This window comes from Cervus canadensis, chromosome 12 (genome assembly GCF_019320065.1).
Source record: "Cervus canadensis isolate Bull #8, Minnesota chromosome 12, ASM1932006v1, whole genome shotgun sequence".
NCBI lineage: Eukaryota > Metazoa > Chordata > Mammalia > Artiodactyla > Cervidae > Cervus > Cervus canadensis.
This window is the reverse complement of record NC_057397.1, coordinates 36,653,363-36,680,314: the sequence shown is the minus strand read 5'-3', so window position 1 is coordinate 36,680,314 and position 26,952 is coordinate 36,653,363. Positions and strand designations below refer to the sequence as shown.

The 26,952-nt window shown below is 36.6% G+C and overlaps 1 protein-coding gene across 3 annotated transcripts in view; it reads right to left on the bottom strand.

Annotated features, from left to right (window-relative positions):
- CRISPLD1 (cysteine rich secretory protein LCCL domain containing 1) overlaps nucleotides 1-26,952 on the bottom strand; it is a 51,713-nt gene that overhangs the window by 8,274 nt on the left and 16,487 nt on the right. For 2 of the 3 annotated variants that reach the window (XM_043483987.1, XM_043483986.1), the window contains 11 exons: nucleotides 12,637-12,755; nucleotides 12,154-12,286; nucleotides 10,893-11,008; nucleotides 10,013-10,113; nucleotides 8,144-8,284; nucleotides 7,919-7,979; nucleotides 7,744-7,810; nucleotides 7,436-7,566; nucleotides 5,238-5,281; nucleotides 5,070-5,142; nucleotides 1,271-1,346 (listed from right to left, as the gene is read on the bottom strand). In XM_043483987.1, coding sequence (XP_043339922.1) covers nucleotides 1,271-1,346; nucleotides 5,070-5,142; nucleotides 5,238-5,281; nucleotides 7,436-7,566; nucleotides 7,744-7,810; nucleotides 7,919-7,979; nucleotides 8,144-8,284; nucleotides 10,013-10,113; nucleotides 10,893-11,008; nucleotides 12,154-12,286; nucleotides 12,637-12,755 — 1,062 coding nt within the window. Of the gene's footprint in view, nucleotides 1-1,270; nucleotides 1,347-5,069; nucleotides 5,143-5,237; nucleotides 5,282-7,435; nucleotides 7,567-7,743; nucleotides 7,811-7,918; nucleotides 7,980-8,143; nucleotides 8,285-10,012; nucleotides 10,114-10,892; nucleotides 11,009-12,153; nucleotides 12,287-12,636; nucleotides 12,756-26,952 lie in introns of those variants that run through there. The other variant, XM_043483988.1, reaches the window with a different exon arrangement.

Here is a 26,952-nt window from a genome sequence, read left to right as displayed (position 1 = left end):
GAATTCTCCAGGCCAGAATACTCAAGTGGGTAGCCTTTCCCTTCTCCAGGGGATCTTCCCAACCCATCTGCCATTTAAAATTTAAACTTATTAGCATGGATTGATATTTAGATTCTCCAATTACATGTTTCAAAAGCTGGATCTCTCCCTTTATCCCTCACACTAAACTGGATGCAGCCACTTTTAGCTCTAATTCTCACCAGCTCAAATATAAGCAAACCTGCTGTGACCATTTGAGATTTTGCCATGCCCACACAATTGGATGTGTGCCAAGCTGTAAATAAGACAGGCTTTGTTGCTGTTGCTCAGTTGCTAATCCATGTCCAACTCTTTTGTGACCCCATGGACTGCAGCCCACCCGGTTCTTCTGTCCCTGGGCTTCCCGGGCAAACGTGCCATGCCCGCTTTCAGCTCACTTGCTCTCACCTCCACGTCTCTGGAGCAGCCTTTCGCCCCACCTAGAATGTGCACTACTCCTCTTTACCAACTCACTTGAAACCTGGATTGGAAAGCACCATTTATCCACCCTGAAGCCATGACAGCTACACTTGCTGGTCCACCCCAGTGCTGGCATCCATTACAATACACCGTCAACTGGTTTGCTTTTGTGTGTCTTGTAACGATTACCTGTTTTTGATACTATGCTACTTTTTAAATACTCATTTGGCAGTGGAGAAACTGTTTATAAATTTGACAAATTCTTAACTATCCAGTTTATACTTCAAAAGCCGAAGAGCCAAAAGGAAGATTAAAGAAAAGCAAAATGCTTTATCCTTCTCAAGGATGCATCCAAGCTATTTTAGTGTCTGATATTGAATACAGTATGCAAAAAATTTTAGTCAACATAAATTATGCATGCATATTTGCATATGGATATTTATTTTCACTGCTATTCATGACTGACTCTTTTGAGAATACGTATATCAACACAAGAGTCTGTCCCTTTTTTGTATACAAATTATATACATTTGAAAATATGTACATTTAAATACATATGTGAGTATATTTGGATGGACAGATAAATAAGTGCTTGTAGGCTTAGTCCTGTCTGACTCTTTGCAATCCCATGGACTGTAGCTCACCAGGCTCCTCTGTCCATGGAACTTTCCAGGCAAGAATAGTATTCTTTCCATTTCCTACTCTAGGGGATCTTCCGGACCCAGGGATCAAACCTGTGTCTCCTGCATTGACAGGTGGATTCTTTACCACTGTGCCACCTGGGAAGCCCAGATATACAAATACCAAGACGTATATAATTTAGGATACTTACATCAGAATAAATTCGAGTTCCAATTACACGAGCATAATGTGGATTTGCCTGCATACAGTTACGAGGACAGTATACTCTGAAAAATAAATACATATTTACAAATACTAAGCAGCTGGTTATTTTAGTCTTTCTTATTAGTAAAACCATAGACAAGTATACACAAGAGTAAACTCAGAATTCTAAACCCTACTCATTTTTTTATTGAAGTATCGATGGTGTATAAAATGTCATAGGCATAGAATAGGGTGATACACAATTCTTATAGGTTATATCCATTTATAGTTATTATAAAATATTGGTTATATTCACTGTGTTATACAATACACCCTTGTAGCTTATTTCATACCTAATAGTTTGTGCCTTTTAATGCCCTACCTCTGTATTACTCACCCACTTCCCTCTCCCCACTGGTAGCCGCTAGTTTCTTCTCTGTATCTATGAGTCTTTTTCTTTTTTTGGCTATATTCACTAGTTCACTGCATTTTTTAGATTTCATTTCTCTGTATGACTTATTAAACTTAGCATAATGCCCTCAGGGTCCATCCATGTAGTTGCAAATGGCAAAATTTTATTCTTTTTTATAGCTGAATAGTTTCTTTCCTTCCGAAATAGGTCAATTGTAGAAGCCAGGCAGCAGACACAACTGCTTCTATTTATTTATCCACTTCCAGCTTTTGGCACAAATGTGTTTCTTTTGTCTCTCTCTCTTTTTTTTTTGTTCTTCTCTCTCTTTCAAAAGAAATTTAGCCAGAAAGCTTTCTAACTTGTGAATTCAAAGCAGAAAGATATATCAGGAAGTATCGTTCTCTCAGTATCTAGGAATTTGGTAACTCATGTGGGTGCAGAAATTAGCAAATATATAACTTGGAAAAACTGAACGACTGTCTGCCACATATATCTCATAGTTTCTTTTCTCTATGATCATATCTTTGGTATCTCATCCAATTTCATGGTTTTAACTGTCATCTATAAACTGCTGATTTCCAAATTTACATCTCTAAATCTTGGGATGTAGAGATTTAGAGTTGGAATCTTGTCTCTTAATTCTCAATCTGTATTAATATATCCTGTTGTTTATTCAATATCTCCACTTGTTTTTGTTGTTGTTCAGTCGCTAAGTCATGTCCGACTTTTTGCGACCCCATGAACTGCAACATGCCAGGCTTCTCTGTCCATCACTATCTCTCTGAGTTTCCTCAAACTCATGTCCATTGAGTCAGTGATGCCATCCAACCATCTCATTCTTTGTTGCCCCCTTTTCCTCCTGCCTTCAATTTTTCCCAGCACCAGGGTCTTTTCCAATGAGTCAGCTCTTCACATCAGGTGACCAAAATATGGGGCTTCAGCTTCAGCATCAGTCCTTCCAAAGAATATTCAGAGTTGATTTCCTTTAGGATTGACTGGTTTAATCTCCTTGCTGTCCAAGGGACTCTCAAGAGTCTTCTGCAATACCACAGTTTGAAAGCATCAATTCTTTAGTGCTCAACCTTCCTTATGGTCCAACTCTCACATCCATACATGACTACTGGAAAAATCATAGCTTTGACAATATGGGCCTTTGCCGGCAAAGTGATGTCTCTGCTTTTTAAAACACTGTCTAGGCTTGATATAGCTATTCTTCCAAGGAGCAAGCATCTTTTAATTTAGTGGCTGCAGTCACCATCTGTGTTGATTTTATCTCCACTTAGGCCTAATAAACATCCCAAATTCAGCATGTTTGAAACCGAATTCCTAATCTCCTCCTCCAGTCCCCAAAATCTTCCTTCTTAAATGTCAACTCCATTATTTGGTAGCACAAGCCAAAACCTTTATTCTAGCCTTAATCTCCCTCCTTACCTCAACCTTATATTCAACCCACCAGCAATTTCTATTGGGTGTACATTGAAATAAACTCAGAGCATCCTGAAGTACCATGATCACTGTGACTCTGGACTCTATCATCTGACTCACTGCAATAAGCTCTCCTATGCTCTCTGCTTTCAATCTTGCCCCCTCCATTCTACTTTCCCCACACACTTATACTGAAGAATGTAAGTCCAATCATATCATTTCTCTGCTCCAAATATTCTAGTGGCTTTCCATCTGATTCAGAATAAATGATAAGATCCTTACAATGACCAATAAGCCCTGAATATTGTCTTCCCATTTCCTCTCTGACATTATATCCTACCCCTCTTCCACTTTCTCACCCAGCTCCAGTCACACTGGCCTAATGGTTATTCTTCAAAATATGGAATAATCTTATCTTCTGGGTCATTATGCTTATCTTCCCCTCTGTATGGAACGTTCTTTCTCCAGATATCCTACTCACTTACTGATATCTTAGCTCATTCTTTCAAAGTTTCCAAAAGGTTTTTGATTTAAACATAGAATTCAATCATCAGCGTTCAGTCAGTCACGTGACATTAAAAAAAATCCACTTCCAAAATTAAGAAACTGTCAAGTGGCACTTTTTAAAATTGATTGGCTCTTCAAAATCCATTCACACACACACACACACTCATAAACTAAAAGAAAACCAGAGCTAAGACTGGGGAAAACATAATTCATTCTACATAGTAAATCAGACTCTCAACAAAATGCATGCATGTGTGCTCAGTTATGTCTCTTTGCGACCCCATGGACTGAGGCCTGTTAGGCTCCTCTGTCCATGGGATTCTCCAGGCAAGAACACTATAGTGGGTTGCCATGCACTCCTCCAGGGCTCAGCAAAATGATCCTATGAAAATCATTATTTGATGAAAGTATCAATTATTTTCCTAAAAGTATTATAAAAAATGTATCAATTGCAACTATCTTTACCAATTGAAGCAGGTCTTCTGCAAGGCAGTTTTTAAGAAATGGCTACAATTCTTATTTACATTTCATGTTCCTAAAGTCTGTATGACTCCAGAGTGCATATACTTCCTGGAGCATCTAAACCAGAGCCATTTAAATATAAGTAATATGTGAATCTGAGTTTTTATAACTTTGAATTAAAGGGTTGATTTTAATAAAAGATGCCTTCTGTTGGAGGAAGGGTATCCCCACTGACAACAAAACTGTTTTTGTATCTGAGAACTGTTGGGCATTCCCTGCCCACCCTACAGTGGCAAAACCACCTGCTCTGTCCTTAGGACCAGGCTGTGCAGGCTCTGCCTTGACCATACTTAGCACTTGGTTTATGGAAGACCAAGTCAAACACAGTTCAAACTGAGTTCATTTCTACTTAGGTAAGTTCAGTTCAAAGGAAGAATGTAGGAGCTTTTTGCTTGTTTGTGTTCCAATCTCTGGTTTTAACACTGTTATTATATACACTTGTGAGAATGTAGACAGTGATCTAGTATTTCTTTCCTTTGACTACAACTTGCATTAAGCTTGAATAAAAATGCTGACACATTTCAACAGTACCTCTTTTTACATCTAATCTTAAGGAAAGATGTTTGGCCCTGATGTGATCTGGATCTGTGAAAGAGTCATGCAATGACCTGACAAGTGACTGATGTGTGTAACATGTCACTCATTGGGTGGCCAAGCCTCCGTAAAGCTGTCAGAATGAATATATGGGTCTTTTTTTTCCAAAGTGAAAATAAATATTTTTCATAGAGACAAAAACAAAAAATTTTAAAAACCTACGTTTTTTGGAGAAAGGACACTAAGAATGCCTGGAGTGCATGCAGTGTGTGGTGCCTACTGCTGGCAGTTCAAGACCAAATTCCCTTGAGTCCTAGAGGCACGAGGATCTCAGGCAAAAGCAGTTATCTCGGGTAAAAGTCCCCCATTCACTGGTTAAAAATGAAGAAAATTTAAAACACAGTACCTCGGGCAATGTGAAGCAGGCTTATGGAAAGGACAGAGCTGTTCCACAGTTGTTTCACAAGTGACAGCCTGAACTGAAGTATTCAAACACAAAACAATAAGTGAATCCTTTAGAAATGATAACATGCAACAGAGTGATAAGAAAATAAGACGAAAAAACAGTGCTAACCTGTTACTTTAGAGACTGTGAAGGAATTGGCAGACTGATATTTGCTGAAGATAAAAATATAAAAATTTCAATCATCAACATCTTACATGCATTGACATCAACATAAATTCTTACATTTTTAAGTCTGTAGAATTTGATTTCATCTTAAACATTTTTATTTAAATATCTAGACATGGAGTAGTATAAGAATTAATCATCTATTTTATGCCAAACCTGTATGACCTTCAAGTATGAACCAAGTTGATATGATTCTTGATATCAGAGAATGACCTCTTTTCATTATCAATCTCAAAAAGTTATAGGTAACAGCAAGAAATAATACACATTTGCATCTATATATTTGTTTCTTATTAAAATTAAAATTCTCAATATACTCATGCTTTGTCATCACAGAACCAATTTATTCTTTCAAAACAGTCAGTACAAGGCACTGTAAAAAGACTGCTAAAAATAAGTACCTTAAAGGAATGTGCATTATTCATTTTTTGTTCCCTCTAGTACTCCTTATATGCATTATAAAAGCAGGAATAAAAAAAAAGGTATACCATTATATATGAAATTTTTAATTGGTTTATCTATACCAGTTTTCAGAAAAACATCTATTGCAAAAGGTAAGGCTTATTTATGATAGTACTTTAATTTGACACACTCTGCAAGTTTCAAGAGAGTTTCTAAAATAAATAATAAACACTAACTTAAGAGAAAAAAGTAAATAATAGGATAAATGTTCTCTTTTTTGTTATTTTTTGTATCTTTTAGTAATCGGATAAATGTTCTTTAATGCAACACCCAGTGTTTGCCTTCCTAAAGTGAATACTTAACATTGATTACTTATTGAAGGTAATTAATAAATATCTGCTGGGTGAGTAAGTTAATAAATGTTTCTATAAAACTTTTACTTAAGAGCATAATTGCTAATGCCTGAAAAACACACATCAAGCCTTTGAACAAAACTATATATACCACATCATTCTACCAGTGTTTAAGGATCTTTAATATAAAAAAATTCTTTCTAATCATTGTGAATTCCCTACTGTGGAGTTTTTTGCAATTGTATAGTTACAAAGGAAGGGCAACTATGTCATATTTCCTAAGAAAAGGCATCCCAATATGAGATTCAATAATGTTTATTATTTTACACAGGAGAAAGAGCAACTACAAAGCCTACATTTCAAAAGCCTACATTTTTCCATTTTCTACAGAGACTATATGAAAATATTTTGTTTTAGAATAATATATTTACTATGTTTAATGTGACAAACATTTCAAAAGTTAATCAATACTTTTGTTGTTGTTTAGTCATTCAATCGTGTCCAACTCTTTGTGACCCCATGGCTTATAGTGCCCGCCAGGTTCCTCTGTCCCTGGGATTTCCTAGGCAAGAATACTGGAGTGGGTTGTCTCCAGGGGACCTTCCTGACCCAAGGATGGAACCCATATCTCTACTGGGAGGCAGATTCTTTATCACTGAGCCACCAGGGAAGTCACCAGGGAATTAATTCTTTTATGTTGGGTCAAATTACATTTTAAGGAGGAGAAGAAAGGTGACATGATACATTACATATTTAGAGACTTTTCAAAATGCTTTTTTATCTAGTACTTAATTTATCTTATTGACAAAGTTAGTGTTGCATAAAATAAATAATTGTCTTTAAACAAGAAAGGAAGAATATGCGAATCAATTAGCCTTCTCGGGCATTTTCTATCACAGGTGAAAAATATACTATTTCACAATGGGAAAAACTATAAATTTGTACATTCTTAATGACACGAAATTTAAAATTTAAGAGTTTTAGCATTATCTGTATAAGGTGGCTCAATGGTAAAGAATCCACTTGCAATGCAGGAGACACAGTTTCAATCCCTGGGTCAGGAAGAGCCCCTCGAAAAGGCAAGGGCAACCCACTCCAGTACTGCCTGGAGAATTCCATGGACAGAGGAGTCTGGTGGGTTACAGTCCATGGGGTCTGCAAAGAGTCAGACACACCTGAAGCAACTTAGTTAGCATGTATAAGCAAAAGGGTTCAACTGAATTTAGAGACTTTTCCTTCTTCTTGCCCATGGATATTATGTAGCGGAAATAAGCCTTTCTATCTTCTCTCTTTATAAATTAATTTCTTCTGTGCTTTGTTCTAAAAGAATGCAACTCATTGTTGCAACTTAAAATCTCTGGTTCAAAAGACTATTCAGGTACTTACCCAATTGTTTGAACACCATTTCTGTTGGATTTGATGAAATAATGTTTCCTTCCTTGTCTAGTGATATCCACCCAACCACCATCATTGTCTATTATCCCATAATGAATTGCAGCCCTACAGATACTGGATTGCTGGGAGAAAAGAGAGAAAAGAATGTGAAAATAAGAATTCTGCATGGGATACCACTCATTACTATTTATGGCTTTAAACATTGCTGAGCAAAATATCTATAAATATATAAATTATTTTTTCCATTAAAAAACAAATATTATTTGAAAGGAGTCTATCCTCAAATTTATAATACTTACCATTTCATAATGTACACTGCCAATAACTTTAGCTTTACTATCCAAACAGCCAGCAGGGCATTCATATCTAAATGAAAGAAATGGGAAATGAAATTTAGCCTCTCTGAATGTCTGTATAAAATGAAAGTATTTTTGTATCTTGTCAATTAATTTTGAGTGCAATCATAAATATTACCTATTGCAGGTTGTTCCTTTGCACTGATCTCTTAATCTTACTTCACAAGAAACAATTTGAGCTAAAATTGAAAAGATAATAATAATTTAGTTGATGCTCTAATTCATCCATACAGTCTAATGCCAAGTTTCTGCCACTCTAAAAAATGTTCAAGATTAATAAAATACAGTTGAATATGTCAGCAATGTAACCTTTAAATGCTTGTAAATAATGCAAAGGTCTTACACATTTGCTGTGTGCTTATGACTTCGTTTCTGTTACTATCATCTGCTACTGTCCGGATGTGGGTGTCATGGACTTGTGACTGCTGCCGTTCAATTTCATTTGTTTCTTCTTCTTGAGGAGGATAATAACTATCTGATCCTTCTGTTAGAGAAAATGGATTTAAGAAACATGAGTTCATCTTAAATGTGCACAAATTATCAATAACAATACACCTTTACATGCCTGTTTAACACTTAATACTACTAGAAAAATCCATACTATATATTGGCACATGTTTTGGCTTACAGTAGTGACCTTACATACTGCATTGGAATAAATAAAGCAGGTGCATAAACTTTTGAGCCCTTGATTCATTTATGCTACCATTTGGCTAACATCAAATGGAATCATTTCTAAGCTTTCCTTATATTTTAAAGTGAAATCAGTGATTCGCTTTCATAATGACACCAGGAAATCTATACAGTGATCTAAATGAAGTTGAGGCTTAGTGACTTTTCATTTCTTTTCTCAAATGAAACCATATTTTCAGGAGAATAACACTTAAAATTTTCAAAAGAATCATATTTAAAATTCTCCTAAAAGGAAATTCAGCCTAAGAAGAATTGACATTCGCTTGTTATTTACCACAATATCAGTTTCCATGGAAAGGTTTCTATTGTAGAAGGAAATTCAATGTGCAGAAGCAAATTCAATGTGCAGAAATTTAAATGTAACAATGGAAAATATGCAAACATTGAATTTAATATGTTTTTCCAGGCTGGCTTATATCAAGGGCTTGATGGGTACACTTTGAAAATGTGGTTATTTTCATGTATGTCCAAGAATTCAGAACCTAAAAAAAGGAAGCATGAATTCAGAGGAAAGTCAGCTTTAAAAACACTGTGGTCACTGACAATAAAGCAAGCAGGTTGGAGGTTTGGGGACAGAATGGATGGAAAACAGACTTGTGCACAAAGAAAAATGTTTTCAGGAATTAAAAATGGCTCACGTAACAGAGTGAAATATATGGTTACTTCTTGTCTAGTCATTATACCTAATGAGCTCTCAATCATTAAGAGAAAAAGCTCTCTCTCTGAGTACTGAAAAGTGGCTTCACTTACACATATTTTCTAATATACTTGGTCTGCATTAAATCTTCATTTAGTCATCATTAAGAATAAAGTAGTACAAGAGAGTAAAATTGTTCACTTGGATGTCCAATAAGAGGATGACCTTCATAAAGTTGTGTCAGCTAAGTTTTATCTTCATGTGCTACAAATAAGACACCATGCATTTACTTTATATTTACTTCTGAGGATATCCAATGTATGCGAGACAGCACTTTTTGCAACAATTTTATAATACTATTTTATGTGTATATATATATATGCACATATATTGTTATTTTGGCATGAGAAATTATATACTCTGCAGTAACAAGCAGAGAATTAGTATAATCCATTGGGTATGGTTCAATATGAGTCATGGATAGGTATTTAGGCAAAAATTTTTAAAGCACTTAAAATAAATTGTGTTAAATTGCTAAATTTTTCAAAAAAAATGACATTCATGGAAGTAATTCTAGCCAACACTATATCAAGATGGTTTCTAAGACTGTAAATATACTCATCACTCTGGGATAATTTCAAAGTAGAAGTGGTCATCTGAAGCAATCATGCAACTTTCCTTTAAACACAAATTAGTGTAATAGACTTATTAATGTTATAAATATTCTTAAAATATTTTAAATGATTTCTTCAGAATATTTGAAATAGAGTTCTGAAAACTTTTCATGTAATAACCAAATTTGCTTTTTGGCTTTTTAAACACAAATTAATGTGGAAGTTGGATTAAAGTATAAATCAAACCAAATGTTACAACAGCACATACCTTTGTAGCACAGATTTTCTCTACAGCCTCCTCCAAAACTTGGTGGGCAAGCAGAACAGGGCCGGCCATGTTTGTAGGGGGCATGGCCCCACCAGTTTCCCCTTAAAAAGATAATTCACTCCATTAAGTGGTAGTTTATATTTCCTATTTTTGAGAAATCTTTATACTGTTTTCCACAGCGGCTGCACTAATTGACATTCCCAGCACCAGTGTACAAGGGTCCTCTTTTCTCTACATCCTCACCAACACTTGTCATTTGTATTCTTTTTAATAATAGTATTTCTGACAAATGTGAAGTGACATCTCATTGTTACTAACTTTAAACATACATTGCTATCCCATTCTTTTGAAAATATTCTAAATAATGTGCTATATATATTGTTAAGAATTACAAAACCAAACTTCTGCAAAATACTAACCTCCGCTATGGGATATTCATCTATATTCCATTTGTCCTAATAAAAAGAGATTTTTGACTTACATTTGACTGAAGTTTAGTTGTGTAATATTTTCAATGTAATTATCTGAAGGGTCTTTACATAGGTGAAAATACATTTCTTAGTCTATTGTTTCCCATCTCTAATAAACCCAAATTATTAAATATTTAAACAATACAATAGTGCAATAAATAAAACTGAAGACCTAAAAATATGACTCTTATCTTTACAAAGATCATATTTTCAATTTTCACATTCCTTTTAAGCACCAATTTTATGCATCAGGCAACCATAATTGTTGCCATATTAAGTAAAGTGAGTTAAAACAGTGCACTTTACTTCATAACACACATTGAAAATGAGAAAAAAAAGCCAAAAACATAAAGTTATATCTACATTGTTAAGAAATATTTACATATAAAAGCAGTGTTTCATCTACTCACTTTGGGGAATAATTGCACACCAGGTAAACAGCTTTGGGCCATATTTGCCCCCAGATGTTCATGTTATGGCACAAATTAATGGCACAGCCTATTCTGCTGCTTGTGGCCCACACCACCTACATTAGAGGGGAAAAAAAGGCTCAGAGAAAGCAGGTTGAGATGAAATAAGACAACAACATATCTGAGAGGAAATGTACAGAAGTGAACTCGAGAACCAGCTGTTACCATTCAAAATGAAACGAGGCAATGTCCAAAAGGATATTTTTCTAGAGATTTTGGGAAGTCCTTAATTTAACTTAAAAAGAGAGAGAGATACATAATAACTCTGCAAGGGAAAGTGTTAGGTGCTCAGTCGTGTCCGACTCTTTGTGACCCCATGGACTGTAGCCCACCAGGCTCCTCTGTCCATGGGGATTCTCCTCAAGAATACTGGAGTGGGTAGCCATTCCCTTCTCCAATTTTCATATATAAAACATAAAAATCTTATTTATTACTAAATAATTCAAATGTTACACACCTTCACAAGCCTAAATGGTATATTAATTTTTTTTATGAAGAAACGTAACAAAGGAATAGAGATTCTCATCTTAAAACAGAAAGTACTGGAGCAAAAGTTTAGGTGTTCAAATTTCTCACATTTTAATGTGTCACTGCCTATTAGGGAACCTCCTGCTGACCTTAATCTTGGACATGCTAAGGTATACAGAAGCATTTGTCTGCTTTATATTCAGTAATAATCGGTCATTGAAAGTCTAGAAACTCAGATCTGTGGTGAGTTTTATCTAGTCAAATCTGCCATTAATTGGTTGATTTAGTAGTTTAGGACATATCCAATGGGAACACTGAGAATTTTTGTAGAAAGATAAATGCTGCATGCATCAAATATACTGAATGTCATGGTAAATAAAACCACATTTTATTTTTGAAAAATAAAAAATAATGACATCTGAATATAAAGATGGTAAATTTCCTCCCATCTGCATTTATTGGGGCCATATTAAAATATTTTAAATGTAAAATCACTGAAATAATATTTTTAAGGAAATGTCTATACATTTCTCTGATTATTATTGCTTATAAAAATTTATAAGCCTATTCTACATGCATCTATATATTTGTAACAGCCATACTAAATGATATAAGGAAGACAAATGTTCAGTACTCTATAAGTTCTCCTACAAAAAACAAACAAACAAACAAACAAAACTTTGTTAGTTTACACAAATTCAGAGGAATAAAGTATAATATACCCCAGACATACCTGTGTATAATGAGTACATACAGGACCAGAACATCTGAATGGACAATACGGGTTACATTCATGTTCATATGGGTAGCTAAAGTCTCTTACTTCATCATACCATGCTTGCACATGAAATGTTGGGGGCCTGTATCTTTTTCAAAGAAAATAACCACAAAGATCAAGTAAGGTTGGAGAAAATATAAAACTAAATATTGCTGAAAGCACTGATAAAATTTGGTAGAGAGGCAGTTCTGTGGAATTTATTAATATTAAACACTTTTGCACATTACGTCACTAATATATCAATTACTTGAAACAAAAACATGTCTAGGATACTCCTGATCATTCTGCTATAATATTTACTTTTTCTTATTTGTCTTGGTGTGACTGCTTGTTTTCCTTATAGGCACTAAGCCTTTGAAAACTTACAATGATGAATTAGTAAGTATTTCATTTCAAACTCTTCTGTTTTCAGAAACAAAAAGTTATATTTTAAGCTACCTTCCCCAATGGGCTCCCAAATTCTGTCCAATTGACGGAAGCAAGCTTGCAGGTCCATGTTCCCACAAACAAGTCTCAGCCCAGGATTCTGCAGACCTCTCCAGTTCTACATCCCATGTCTACGATTCAAAACAAAAACAAAATACAGACATGAAAAGATAATGTATATATAGAGTTCAGACATTTCTTTAGAATATACAGTTAGCTACGTTTTCTTCTTTCTGACTTCTTTGCAAAGCCAGCATCTTAATCTGGGTTCTCTCCATCTCTCACATAGATTTCTGCACTAGCCTCCTAATGAATCTCCTTTCATCCATCCCACATCTTTCCAATCTGCTCTGTAAGTGTTAAGAATTGCCTAAGTGGACACAAATACACTTAAGTGATTCCTCTGTCTAATCACATTGAACAAATCCCTGGACACATAAAGTCCAAATCCTCGCTCGCAATATTCCCTGTCATAAAACCTGTTATTCCTTGCTTTTGCTAGCACTGTTTCCTCTGCAGAACACATCCTTGTCCCAATTATTTGTCAGACAGATCCTTAGTCTTATCACGATCCAACTTTATATAATACATTCTTGACACATTTTCATTTCTCTTAAATGTAAGCCATTTCCTCCTTTGGACTCTAAAGCTTTGTTACGCTCTTCGCCATGTGGCACTAGTGGTAAACAACCCACCTGCCAACATAGGAGACTTAAGAGACATGGGTTCAATCCCAGGGTCGGGAAGACCCCCTGGAGAAGGGAATGGCAACCTACTCCAGTATTCCTGCCTGGAGAATCCCATGGACGGTAGAACTTGGTGGCCTACAATCCATGGGGTCGCAAAGAGTCGGACACAACCGAAGAGACTTAGCACCGCACTGAGATGCTAGCATCCATCTGTATGTCTCTGTCCCGGGACTGTGAGTTGCTTGGGGACAGTTATTTAACTCATGTTTGTAACTTCAGCTTATTATCTATGTCTGTCATATGGACAAGGCGGTCAGTAAATGTCTGCTGAATAAATGAATGGTTAATGAATCTGAAGTCCATAAAATAGAAATGTATTTTTGTACACAAAAAATTCAACAAGAGTGACTAATTCACACTGTAATAACACTTGATAAAGAAACATTTACAATTACAAAATCATTACCAAAATAATTTCATATGTCCCGAGTTTAATATTCTGTTTGTTAATTTGAAAAGCAGGATAGTGAATGGGGTGGTAAAAACAAAGAATTTTCCAATACCAGGTTCAATACTGGCACAATTACAGGATTCTGGGCATGTTAGGAGGATAGAAAAATAGGCCTGGAACTAGAAAATGAGGACACAACCTAAGGTGAAAGCAGTGAAACTGGAGAAAAGCAGACAGACTGAAATAATGTTTAGGAATTTAAATTCCTAGAAGTTGATGGATGACTAAACGCAGGCAGTGAGGGAAAGGAAAAAAAAAAAAAAAAGGTGAAGACTGATGAGATTACCAAACTGTGAGAAAGAAAAACAGAAAGAGAAATAGACTGTTGTAATAGAAGCGTATGTCTCTGCACTTCAATGCATATTTCAAGGCTGATGGGTGAGGTGTCTGTGATACACACAGTATATACATGTCAAGTGGAGAGTGGAGATAGATGACTGGGGTTCTGGGGAAAGAAATATACTCCAAAGACATGAATCTTCAAGTTATTCACTCAGAGATGAATTACTTCAGGAAGATGAGACAGAATGAGAAAAAAATGTAATGAAAACTCGGGTTATCAAAATTGAAGAGGAGGAAAAAAATGTTTACGCAAAACGAACAAGGAAAAGTGGAATCAGAAAGGCTAAGGGAAAACTGAAAGAGGATTAAATTATAAAAGGCACATGACAAGGGATTCCAGGAGTAGAGAGTATGCAATTAAGCTTAAATGTTACAGAAAAGTCGAAGAAGATGAGGTCCGCTCGGTACTAATTCGTTATTAAGAGAAATCTGAGGGACTTCCCTGCTGGTTCGGTGTTTGAGAATCCACCTTGCAATGCAGAGGAGATGGGTCTGATCCTTGGCCAGGGAGCTGAGAGCTCACGTGAAAGTGTTAGTCGTTCAGTCGTGTCCCACTCCTTGCAACTCCATGGACTGTAGCCTGCCAGGCTCCTCCGTCCTTGGAATCCTCCTGGCAAGAATACTGGAGTGGATTGCTATTCCCTTTTCCAGGCAATCTTCCCCACCCAGTGATTGAACCCGAGTCTCCTGCATTGTAGGGAGATCCTTTACATTCTGAGCCACCAGGGAAGTCCTTTTAAAGGATGGAAGAAACCTAACCATGATTATAGGTCAAAAGGACAAGATACTAGAAAACAGAACAAAAGAAAAAAAAAGTATGTGTGAAGAAGGGAAGTTTCTTCATTCTATGTATAGTCTCCATAAAATCTTACAACAAACATTCTTGCTAATTCAACTGTGGATCTGAAATACATAAAATCATGCTTTCGAAGCCAGAAAAAAAAAGTATACAAAATTAGGATAATACTACATCTTTATTATCTACCAAAAACACACAAAAAAAGTATACTTACATGCCACTAAAAAATTAACAGCACAAAAATATCTGGATTTCATAAAAACTTGAATTTCACTTTGAATTAACACCTAATGTTCAAGACGACTGGTTTTGTGGTATAGACATCAGAAACGTATGCTATCAATAAGTATCAGGTAAACACTTTGCCAAATGTGAACATACTATTAATGAAATTCATTACTTAAATTAGACCTAATTTTATAATTACATATTATGTAAGATGCAAAGGCACAATTCAAATTTCTGTCATTATTTACCCAAACAAATTAGGGAAGAAACAAAGAATCTGGCTGAAGTCCCCAAAAATGAGCAGGGTGCTGAATTCCTTTTGTATCCAGATGGTCAGAGAAACAGTCATCTCTCAAAAGCAAGCTTACTTCTAGGTAGAATTCCCTGGTAAGTAGGTTGTCCTTAAGAGACAAACAAATTTTTGCCTTCAATCTTGATAATCAGGTTCTTGCATAATACTTTAGTCATACTCATGGCTCAGCGGTAAAGAATCCAGCTGCCAATGCAGAGACTCCAGGTCTCTGGGTCAGGAAGACCCCCCTGGAGGAGGAAATGGCAACCCTCTCAGGTATTCTTGCCTGGAAAATCCCTTGGACAGAGAAGCCTGGTGGACTACAGTCCCCATGGTTGCAAAAGAAGCCAACACGACTTAGCACCTAAACACCACCACCGTGAAAATATATTTATCCATAGGTTTCTAATCTAGCAACAAAGCAACCTCACAAAGAGCAGCCAGGCACCAGAAGGAAAACACAAACATTCCTAGATGGGGAAGAAAAAAAAAAAAAAAGGGCTTGAAACCATTGGAATGGTTTTAAAACACTCTTCCAATGAAGGGTGGAGTTGAATTCCCTCCCCTTTCCTTCAAGTTGAGTTAGATGGTGGCTCCCTTCTAACAAACAGAACAGCACTGTGAGATTTCCCCAGCTAGGTTAGGAAATAAAGCCTCTATCTGATTCTTTCTCTTTTAAGACACACATCTTAAAAGACCTGAGTCAACAAATTAGGACTTCAGCTACCCAGAAGAGGTAGCTAAAAAAATAAGATGGAGAGACCACACAGAAACAGAGAGATGCAAGAGGAGTCCCTAGTGTTTGTGTGTTCCTAGCCCAGACATGAGACTTGTAAGTTTGCCTGTCCAGGTCACTACAAACAAGTAAGAGACCCAGAAGAACCACCCAGCTAAGGGAGTTCTTAAGGCTCTTATTCAAGATCAATTTACTCTTGTGTTACACACAATTCTGCAACCTTAGACGTCAGTTTTTCCTACAAAATTGATGGATTCTTTCTAGAGAAGATACACAACTATTTCCAAGTTCACAAATATGTTGTATATCCAAAGTTTGTTTATGTATCTGTTGTGTAGAAACTGGAATAAAATCTACAACATATCATTCAAATGCTTCAGGCTATGTTTTCTTATTTGTAAAATATGTCAGTTGAGATAGAAGATAATTCAGGTTCCTTTAAGGACTAAAATTCAATTGTTGACTATATATTATGGACAAGTTGTTTTTACAGCATGACTTCTCTTCTATTTAATCCATTAAAAATGGGGGTGGGGGACATCCTTGGTGGTCCAGTAGTAAGATACCACCTTCCAATGCAGGGAGTGTGGGTTTGATCCCTGGTTGGGAAACTAAGACCCCACATGATGCAGGGTGTGGCCAAAATTAAAAATGAATAAAACTATTTAAAAAATAATAAAATGGGGAGTGGAGCATATCAAATTAACTATGATAAAGCTAAAACAGGGACTTACATTATTTTAATGCAAGAACTGAGGCAAAGAGCATGCAGCTAAAATTTACTATCAATATTTAATAAATATTAGTGACAATTTTGAAAGTAATCAATTGAAGAATCTAATCAAGCACTGCTATTTAGGATAAGTTCAATAATATGAATCAAGAACATTCTTTAAAAAAAAAAAATCACTGAAAATATAGCTGTCCTGGAAGAAATACTATCATATAACATGACAACGCACAGAATATATATTTTTATGCTACAACATAATATTTCAGGTTTGAAGACAGGCAATAATTCATACCCATCCTATTTAAATGCAGGTTACTCTCTATACATTTCTATTTAAATTCAGGATTGTAAATTAAATCAAGATGGCCTAACCAGCTTCATTTTTTCTCTCTGAACTATTCACCCAGGACTAATTTAAAGCCAAGCCACACTTAAAATTACCGTTTCTTTATAGAACGGGTACTTGAGGTGTGCAGAAATAAAAACCACTCTATTTTCCAACTACATGAATAAGCTGTTCCTTCTGAGAACATAGTAAAGTCTTCAATTTAAGTTTTATTACTAAAAGAAACATTTAGAATATCACTAACATACTTTGTCTCCGGGGTCATTTTTCAACCAGTTGAACATAGTGGCTCTATCATTTCCCATGTGTATGTATATGAGAAACCTTAAACCTTGACAAAGGACTTTTAAAAGTAAACCTTGAAATTTATAGTAGTTTTAGCACTAAAAGGGCTTCCCTTGGTGGCTCAGATGGTAAAGAATTTGCCAGCAATGTGGGAGACCTGAGTTCAATCCCTGGGTTGGGAAGATCCCCTGGAGAAGGGAACAACTACTCACTCCATGATTCTTGCCTGGAGAATTCCATGGACAGAGCTGGCAGGTTCCAGTCCATGGAGCTGCAAAGAGTCGGATACAACTGAGCGACTTTCACTTCACTTCACTTTAGCACTAAAACAATGTGTTGTAAAATCTGAAAATTATGTAGCTATCCAGACGTACACAGAAAATTCCACTGACTGCTCTTTGTGAAATGTGGTGAGCATACACAATTCATACTCCTACCAGAATACCTGTTACGCTGTTATAACAACAGTCAATGACAGCTGCAAATCATTGAGGAGTGTAGTTTTTAACAGAGTTAATATTGCTAGCTTAACAGAGATTGTATGCCTATACATGAGGCAAAGACAGTCATTAGTAATATAACTCTTTCTCTTTGATACTGAGAATAGCTCCTCTCTTAAAAAGGATTCAGTTCAGTTCAGTTGCTCAGTTGCGTTGGACTCTGCGACCCCATGGACTGCAGAACGCCAGGCTTCCCTGTCCATCACCAACTCCCAGAGTTTGCTCAAACTCATGTTCATTGAGTCGGTCATGCTATCCAACCATCGCATCCTCTGTCGTCCCCCCTTCTCCTGCCTTCAATCTTTCCCAGCATTAGGGTCTTTTCCAATGAGTCAATTCTTCGCATCAAGTAGCCAAAGTACTGGAGTTTCAGCTTCAGCATCAGTTCTTCCAATGAACACCCAAGACTAATCTCCTTTAGGATTGACTGGTTTGATCTCTTTGCAGTCCAAGGGACTCTCAAGAGTCTTCTCCAACACTACAGTTCAAAAGCATCAAATCTTAGTTGCTCAGCTTTCTTTATATAGTCCAACTCTCACATCCATACACGACTACTGGAAAAATCACAGCTTTGACTAGAAGGACCTTTGTCGGCAAAGTAATGTCTCTGCTTTTTAATATGCTATTTAGGTTGGTCACAGTTTTTCTTCGAAGAAAGATTTTCAAATATATTTTACTATTGTACATTTATAGCTCTTTCCAGATTTCTTGCTGTTTAGTTGCTAAGTTGTGTCCAACTTTTAGAAGCCCATGAACTGTAGACCACCAGGCTCCTCTGTCCATGGGATTTTCCAGGCAAGAATACTGGAGTGGGTAGCCATTTCCTTTTTCAGTGATGTTCACAACCCAGGGATCAAAGCAGCATCTCCATGATTGACATGTAAATTCTCTACCACTTAGCCACCTGGGAAGCCCATTTACATAACCTTAAAATTCTCATCCTGGAAATCACTGTCTCTTTGCAGTGTCAAAATTATTGCTGCAGTACATTAAACCAGAGTTGAAAGCAATGTTGATTAGTCACTAGGAATCTGCCTGAAGAGAATTTTCTTGTAATTAAGGCTTCAAAATTATTAGTACAAAAACTAAACAGAATAGTAGATTATTTTTCAAATAAAAGTCAAACATTAATTTTAACTTTTTAGTTAATTATTAGTACTAAAGATTGTATTAAAGCACATGGAGTAAAGTTTTGTGATATTATCTGCTTGATTTCTGTACTTAAACTCTTCATACATAAATCCTCAAAGATGAGTGGGAGGCCAAGGAAACCAGAATCAAAAGAGACACATGTACCCTAACGTTCATCGCAGCACTGTTACAATAGCTAAGACATGGAAGCAACCTAGATGTCCATTGGCAGATGAATGGATACGAAAGTTGTGGTATATATACACAATGGAATATTACTCAGCTATTAAAAAGAACACATTTGAATCAGTTCTAATGAGGTGGATGAAACTGGAGCCTATTATACGGAGTGAAGTAAGTCAGAAAGAAAAACACCAATACAGGATATTAACTTATATTTATGGAATTTAGAAAGATGGTAATGATGACCCTGTATTCGAGACAGCAAAAGAGATACAGATGTAAAGAACAGACTTTTGGACTCTGTGGGAGAAGACGAGGTGGGGATGATTTGAGAGAAGAGCATTGAAACATATATTACCATATGTGAAATAGATCACCAGTCCAAGGTTGATGTGTGAAACAGGGCACTCAATGTGGGTGCACCAGGATAACCTGAGGGATGGGATGGGGAGGGAGGAGGGAGGGGGGTTCAGGATGGGGGACACATGTACACCTGTGACTGATTCATGTCAGTGTATGGCAAAAACTACCACAATATTGTGAAGTAATTAGCCTCCAATTAAAATAAATAAATTAATTTTTTAAAAAAGGATGAGTGGTAGGGATGGAAATGACAGATGTCTCTTTATCCACAAAGATACTGATGAGCACTTCCTGGTGAAAATATCATGATAATTAGTCTACCGAAGGAAATATTCTAAATGACACTGAAGCTGTAAATAGTTTATTTCATATATTGGGTTGGCCAAAAAGTTTCTTCAGGTTTTTCCATAAGATATTACAGAAAAATCCGAACAAACTTTTTGGCTAACTCAATAGTTTAGATTCACCAATGAAAAAAACATTATGAGTAAACAAAGAAATTTTAATAGGAAATTGACCAGGATGATCTGACACCTTTAAATGCACACAGAAATAATCTACTGACTGGAAACTCTCACATAATTTAGTAACTGTTTAATGTCATTCTAAGCAGGGAGAAATACGACTGCAAGATTTTCTACCATTCTAGAAAACCCCATCTAAGTGGCTGGAGCTATGATAAGTCTTTTTGAAGATATGCTGAGACATGAAAAGACATAAGTCTTTTTGAAGACATTCTTGCCTGGAAAATCCATGGACAGAGGAGCCTGGTGGGCTATAGTCCATTGGGTCACAAAGAGTTGGACACAACTGAGCACACTCGCTGGGAAAAAATAGCTTTAAACAGTTAAGATAAACATTTACTCAAAAAGATTTTTAAATAGCAAGCAATGTTGTAATTTTCTATTCAAAAGAGTATCTAAATAATCTAGAAATAATGTTTTCGTTCATTATAACTTTTGGCAAAATTGATACAGTTTTACTGGGTTTTCAAGCTAAAGGCAAAAAAAAAAAAAAAAAAAAAGATGGTCCTTGACTATCTTACTGTTAGGTGTCTTAATTAAATGGCAACTAACACCAGTCCATGGCACAACACAGTTTGAAAGTATCGACTTTTAAAATATGCATTGTTGTCTGGCAAAGTAACATTATCAAAGCACAATAGTGTTTGAAAATGCAGTTATGTTGGACATCTAGATCTTGACTGAAAGCTCTGGTCTTACATTCCTACTGAAAACTATAAATTACAATAAGACTATTTAAAAATATATATAAGCACTTGCAATAAAATTTGAAAATGAATTCCACGAACATCTGTCTTTTTTAGATGTATATATCTGCATACAGAAAACTACCCTCTTACCTTTTACCCTACCTCAGTTCTGGATTAGGAAATGGCAACCCACTCCAGTATTATTGCCTGAAATATCCATGGACAGAGCAGCCTGGCAGGCTATAGTTCACAGGGTCTTAAAGAGTTGGACAAACGACTGAGCACACATGCATGCACACACACACCTCAGTTCTGAGCAGTTACTGGCTGTCAGAAGTAATGATACCATTCTAGCTTCCAATATATTGAAAATAACTGTGAGTACTGAAAACCTTTCCCTAGTGCTATGCCTTCTAGTCACATGCAAGCGAGGTCATTAGTGATGCGTTTCTGTCCATTTCTTATACAGACAGAGATAAAACTAAGCTTGCACTTGTTCTGATTACTCAAACTAAGGTTAAAATTAAAATACATGATACACCCTGGAAGAGTCTTCTTCCCATTTAAATTATCTATTTTCAAATGTATCTGATTATGTCAAGTTTGGCTTCTGTTTCCTTGTCTGCGACATTAGTCAGCTGCAGTTTTAAAGTTAGTTAAGTCGCTCATTCGTGTCTGACTCTGTGCGACCCCGTGGACTGTAGCCCACCAGGCTCCTCCGTCCATGGGATTCTCCAGGCAAGAATACTGGAGTGGGTTGCTATGTCTTTCTCCAGGGGATCTTCCTGGCCCAGGGATCGAACCCAGGTCTCCCGCATTGCAGGCAGACACTTTAACCAGCTGCAGTAAGGCTCTTCAATTTCTTTTAGCTTTAAAATTCTATTATTTTGTATTTACAGTCTCTTCTAGAGTGTCCCGTATGGTTTGTAGAATCCCATAAAATCTTTCAAATATAAAATAGTATTTCTGATAATAATAGAAGCTATTTCTTAGCTAAGAAGCAAAAGTTGATTTGTGACTTTCAAGACTGCAAAGCCAAAGTCTTAGTTGCTGTCAGGTCTGACTTTTTGTGACCCCCATAGACTGTAGCCCACCAGGCTCCTCTCTGTCCCTGGGACTCTACAAGCAAGAATACTATAGTCGGTTGCCATGCCCTTCTCCAGGGAATCTTCCCAACCCAGGGATCAAACATGGGTCTCCTGCATTGTAGGCAGATTCTCTACCATGCTACCATGTAAGCCTCCAGGGAAGCCTAATTATGATTTTAGAGAACGGTTTCTGAATCATAGCTATTGGATAAAAGTTTTACTACTGTGCCAAACAGAGAAATACAACTGAAAACCTTCAATAAAACCTCCCAGTAAAACATCAACATAACTGAATAAGACAAGAAGTTATTCTTACAAACAGTTAACACCAGGTATCTCTTCTTCAGCTTAGTTCTGAAAACCCAATGATAAATCTTCAAAGTAAGGCACAGACTTTCACATGTAATTTTTCTACACAGCTAAAAGGATGATCAGGATTTTCTAGCCAGCTCATGAATGTACAAGCTGTTGAAGAAAATAAAAAACATATAGAGTTATCTCTTTCTAAACACTACCTTTAAAAGATAATTCTTATCCTGGCCTTTCTGGAAAAACAGGTTTATAAATATCCATCATATGTCAAAACATAAATCCCTCTCAAACCACTGTTGTGTTGTCTATTTACATCGGAAAGTGCAATCCCCAAATCTGATGGAATAAGCTGTCAGTGTGATCTGCTCAATAGCAATTAACTGGAGCTCTAGGAAAGAACTTGTTTTTCGATGGAAGTAACACATTTGACAGTTCACAATGCTTCAGTTTCAAATTCCAAAAATAATGCCTCATTATAAAATCTTAGCCACCTTCTTTTCTCCCTGATGGTGGTATTATCAGAACTACAACGAAGAGCCAGACATCAAGATTAATCAATCATTCAATCTTTGCTAAAAGAGCCTATGAGGTTTTTGTGACAAAGTCCTCTGGTACAAAAAGCACTGGAAAACAGTACATTCCTTACAACTCGGAAATTACCTCAGGTGTTTTAACTCCTGTGCTTCACCTGCTTTGAAAAGACTTTGTAGTCACTGGGAAAATGAATGAGGTTCAGATTTCAAAGGGAACACCTGTGTTTCTGGACAGAGAGGCTTTGCCAGGTACTGAGAAAATAGCAGCATCACCCCAGGGCAAGGCACATATGAGGGTCTCCTGGAAATGACAGAGATGTGAGGCAGATGTGGCAGTGTTTTACCTAAAATCTACTTCAAAACAAGGCCTTGGAAGTCTTAGCAAAGGAGTGACTTAATGATTGAAGAAACTGCCTCTTCAGTTTACTAAAATTAAAATAATTTTTGGAATGAAAATTTCATGTGTGGATGAACTCACAAGATCATTTTAGTTACACCCACTGTTTTGATATTATACAGACAGACTGAACGCATGATGTAAGGCAGATTGTCCTTGTGACGCCACAGAGCTGTGAAATCAACAAAATCCTTACCTTTCGCCACAATGTCTGCTCATTTGCATCTCATCTCCCTGCCTAGGCCCTCCCAAATCTGGCTATAACTCACTTACCTACCTCACTTACAACCCACCCCTTCTCAACCTGAGCTGACTCTACTGCTGACTCTACTGTAACATTAAAATGCCTGTACATCATCAGGAGATCTTGTTAAAATTCAGATTCTGACTCAGTAGGTCAGAAGAGAAATTCAAGTTATGACATTTCTAACAGAAGCATACACTGAATAACCATACTTCAAGCAGCAAGATTCTAGTACCTGTCCGTTCATATTTCTAGGCCACTGAATCCATCAGAAATTTTTCCCTACGAGACTATTCTTTCTTTCCTCCCCTCCTTGGTTACTTAAACTTAATCCTTTCACCAAGTCCTGTTAACAGTCTCTCAACCGCAATACGTATTCTATTTATCTCACCCTTCTCTGAATCGTCTTATTAAAGATGACAATCACTACGTATTCTCCGACATCTGCTTCTACTTTGGATTTTAATTCTCAAAGCATAATTTTAAATCAAAAACTGTCTCATACTTTTTCTGTGTTTTCCATGTCACCTAATATAAAACTTGGCATACAATATATTGCCAATATGTACTCATCGATTTTCTCTAGCCTCAGCTGGCCTGGCCTCAGCAATAACTTGGATCACAAATACAGGAACCTAAACACCAGGCATCAAACATACTAGTGTGCTATAAAATCAGGTGAAGGTGTATTCACGATGCTGCTGTTGTGTATTAGCTATTAGCTAAGTCTTTCTGCAATCCCCTGTACTGTAGCCCTCTAGGCTCCTCTGTCATGGGATTTCCCAGGCAAGAAATGGAGTGGACTGCCATTTCCTTCTCCAGGGGATCTTTCCACTCAGCAATCAAACTCAGCTCTTCTGCATTGGCAGGTGGATTCTTTATCACTGAACCACCAGGGAAGCCCAACTCATGATGTACCTAGGCTAGGCTAAATATAAACTTTTGAATAGTTGAACATGAATTATTTTTGTAAAGGCCATATCTTTTTACTGACTTTGTGATCAATTCAAGGCTAGAGAAAATCGATGAGTACATATTGGCAATATAATGTTTTCATTGTTTTTGTTGCCATTTAGGAGAAAAGTTGTTAATCTTTAAGACTATTTAAGAGACCTCAGTATTTAAGGAAATCCTTTAGTAATTGAGAAAGTACAACACCATCTATCAGTTCTCTAAGTCTTGATCTATTAATATTCCAAAATCACTGCAGACAATGACTGTAGCCATGAAATTAAAAAGACACTTGCTCCTTGGAAGAAAAGTTATGACCAACCTAGACAACATGTTAAAACTAACAGCATTTCCTTATTGAAACAGAGTTAATCAAATCCTTTTTCATTCCATTTTTAGAATCCCTGCTGAAAATCTTGTCATCTTTTTACTTTTTTATTCATTCCATTTTTTCCCTTCCAATTAACATAAATGGAGCTTACAGTATGTGTCAGCCTCTCAGCTAGGAAATGCAAAAACTACTAAAGCACAGTTCCTTCCCACAAAGGAAGGTAAGGCAAGAGAAAGAGACAAGGCTGTAGATAAGAGAGGCAGAGACAGGTATGAAATGCTGTAGAAGCCAAGGAACTGGGGTTAGAGTGTACCTAACTTTGGACAGGGGGGTTTAGACAAAAAAGCAGATTAGTCTTTGGGTAAGTCCTGAAGGAAGAGGAGAAATTCACTGGAGAGAATACAAGATGCACATAAGTCATTCCAGCACCTGCAAAAGCAACAGCTGGCAAGATGCCTACAGCCTAAAAAGCCCAAGGTATGTGGAATAACGATGCAGATGCTTTTATGAAAGAGCACTGCTCTTCATTTGTTTGGATGTATTCACTGCATTCACCAAACTCAAGTAACAAAGCTCTTCTCTCAGCCTTTTCTTTCTAGACAGGAGTTCTGAGGTTCTTACTTCTTCATTCAAAAGCCTCCCCTGCCCCACCTCTTTCTTTTTTGGCTTATTTTCCTGTCTCTGGACAACACCTGATCTCACTAAAGGTTTTTGTGCGCCCATCAGTCAATCATTCAATATTTCAGATTTGTATTTGCCATGTCTTGAACAAACACAAGATACAGTTTTATATTTTATTCCTAGCACCTTTATTGGATTGTCTCCTGTTTAGATAAGGTTACCTGAACTGTTTGAATTGCAAAAGCAACACAAAGCGGAGAGTTATAAAAAGTAACTCCTATGCTCATTCTTGGGTCTTATCAAATAGCTCACTATCTGATCTAGCTGACCTTTTCTCCACCCCCACCCCTACCCCCACCCCTCACCTCTGTTCTTGCTCACTTCTGAATTCTACTTCCTTCCTTCTCATTCATGAGGCTTTTTGAGTTTATCCTGTCACTGACTGCACTTCTGTTTTCACTATCCCACAGAAATAACTAATTTTGAGATTCCATTTTCCACTACTCCTCCAAGTAGATGGATTTAAACAGTGAGTCTTGGGAAATCTTACTGTTTAAGCTTCTCTATCGTTTTGGTTTCTAAGCACTTCATGAAAGGGAGTGATTTCTATTTTCCTGCACTAATAATTAAGAGTTGCTATCTTAGAAGAAGGAGAAGGTGAATGTGAGAGTGAGGTGGAAAACGATCTGGATCCTAGAGTCAATTTTTAATGTCTTTTTTTAGACCTCAAACTTCCTCTGGACAGTCTCAAGCTTTCTACTCAGAGTTCCATTCCCAGTGGCTGTGGGTCTGCCACAGTGGCTGCCACATCACCTGGGAGCTTGTTAGCAATGCAGAATACTGGGGGCCACCCAGACCTCCTGAATCATACTCTGCATGCTAACAAGATTCCCAGGGAATTCATATGCACAGCAAAGCTTGAGTGACACTGGACTAAAGCACCCTGATTTCTATTCCCCAAATCACACCTAGCTGCTTTTTCATGAAAAACATTTTTGCTACTCTTAATTTTCTGGTGATTGACTTCAAAATTTTCTTTGATTAAACACTTAAAACATAAAACCTGTCTAGCCTATTAAATAATGTCCATGTTCATATTTTGCCTTTGTGGTTGATGAGCTGCTAATAAAGAAAATCTGTTGTCTTTTTCGTAATAAGCTATTAAGAAAAAGTGGACTTAGTTAACTTAATTGCATTTTATTGATTCTGTTAATCAGTTAAAAGAAAAAGAGAAAAGAAAAAGTAAGATTTATTGGCTTACAGTTCTCGGTTCTTTTTTTTTTTTTTTTCTTTTTTTTTCAGTTCTCGGTTCTTATGTTAAACTCACCAGTTTAATAATCCACTAATCCAAGTCACATATCTGGGTCATTCCCATAATTTATATTTTGGAGTTCCCATACAATTAGTTGTATTTAACTTCCAGTCTGCAGTTTGAACCTCAAACGCATTATGTGGTCTGTATCTGCACTTGATTTGTATTACAGAATATCTGAACACTTT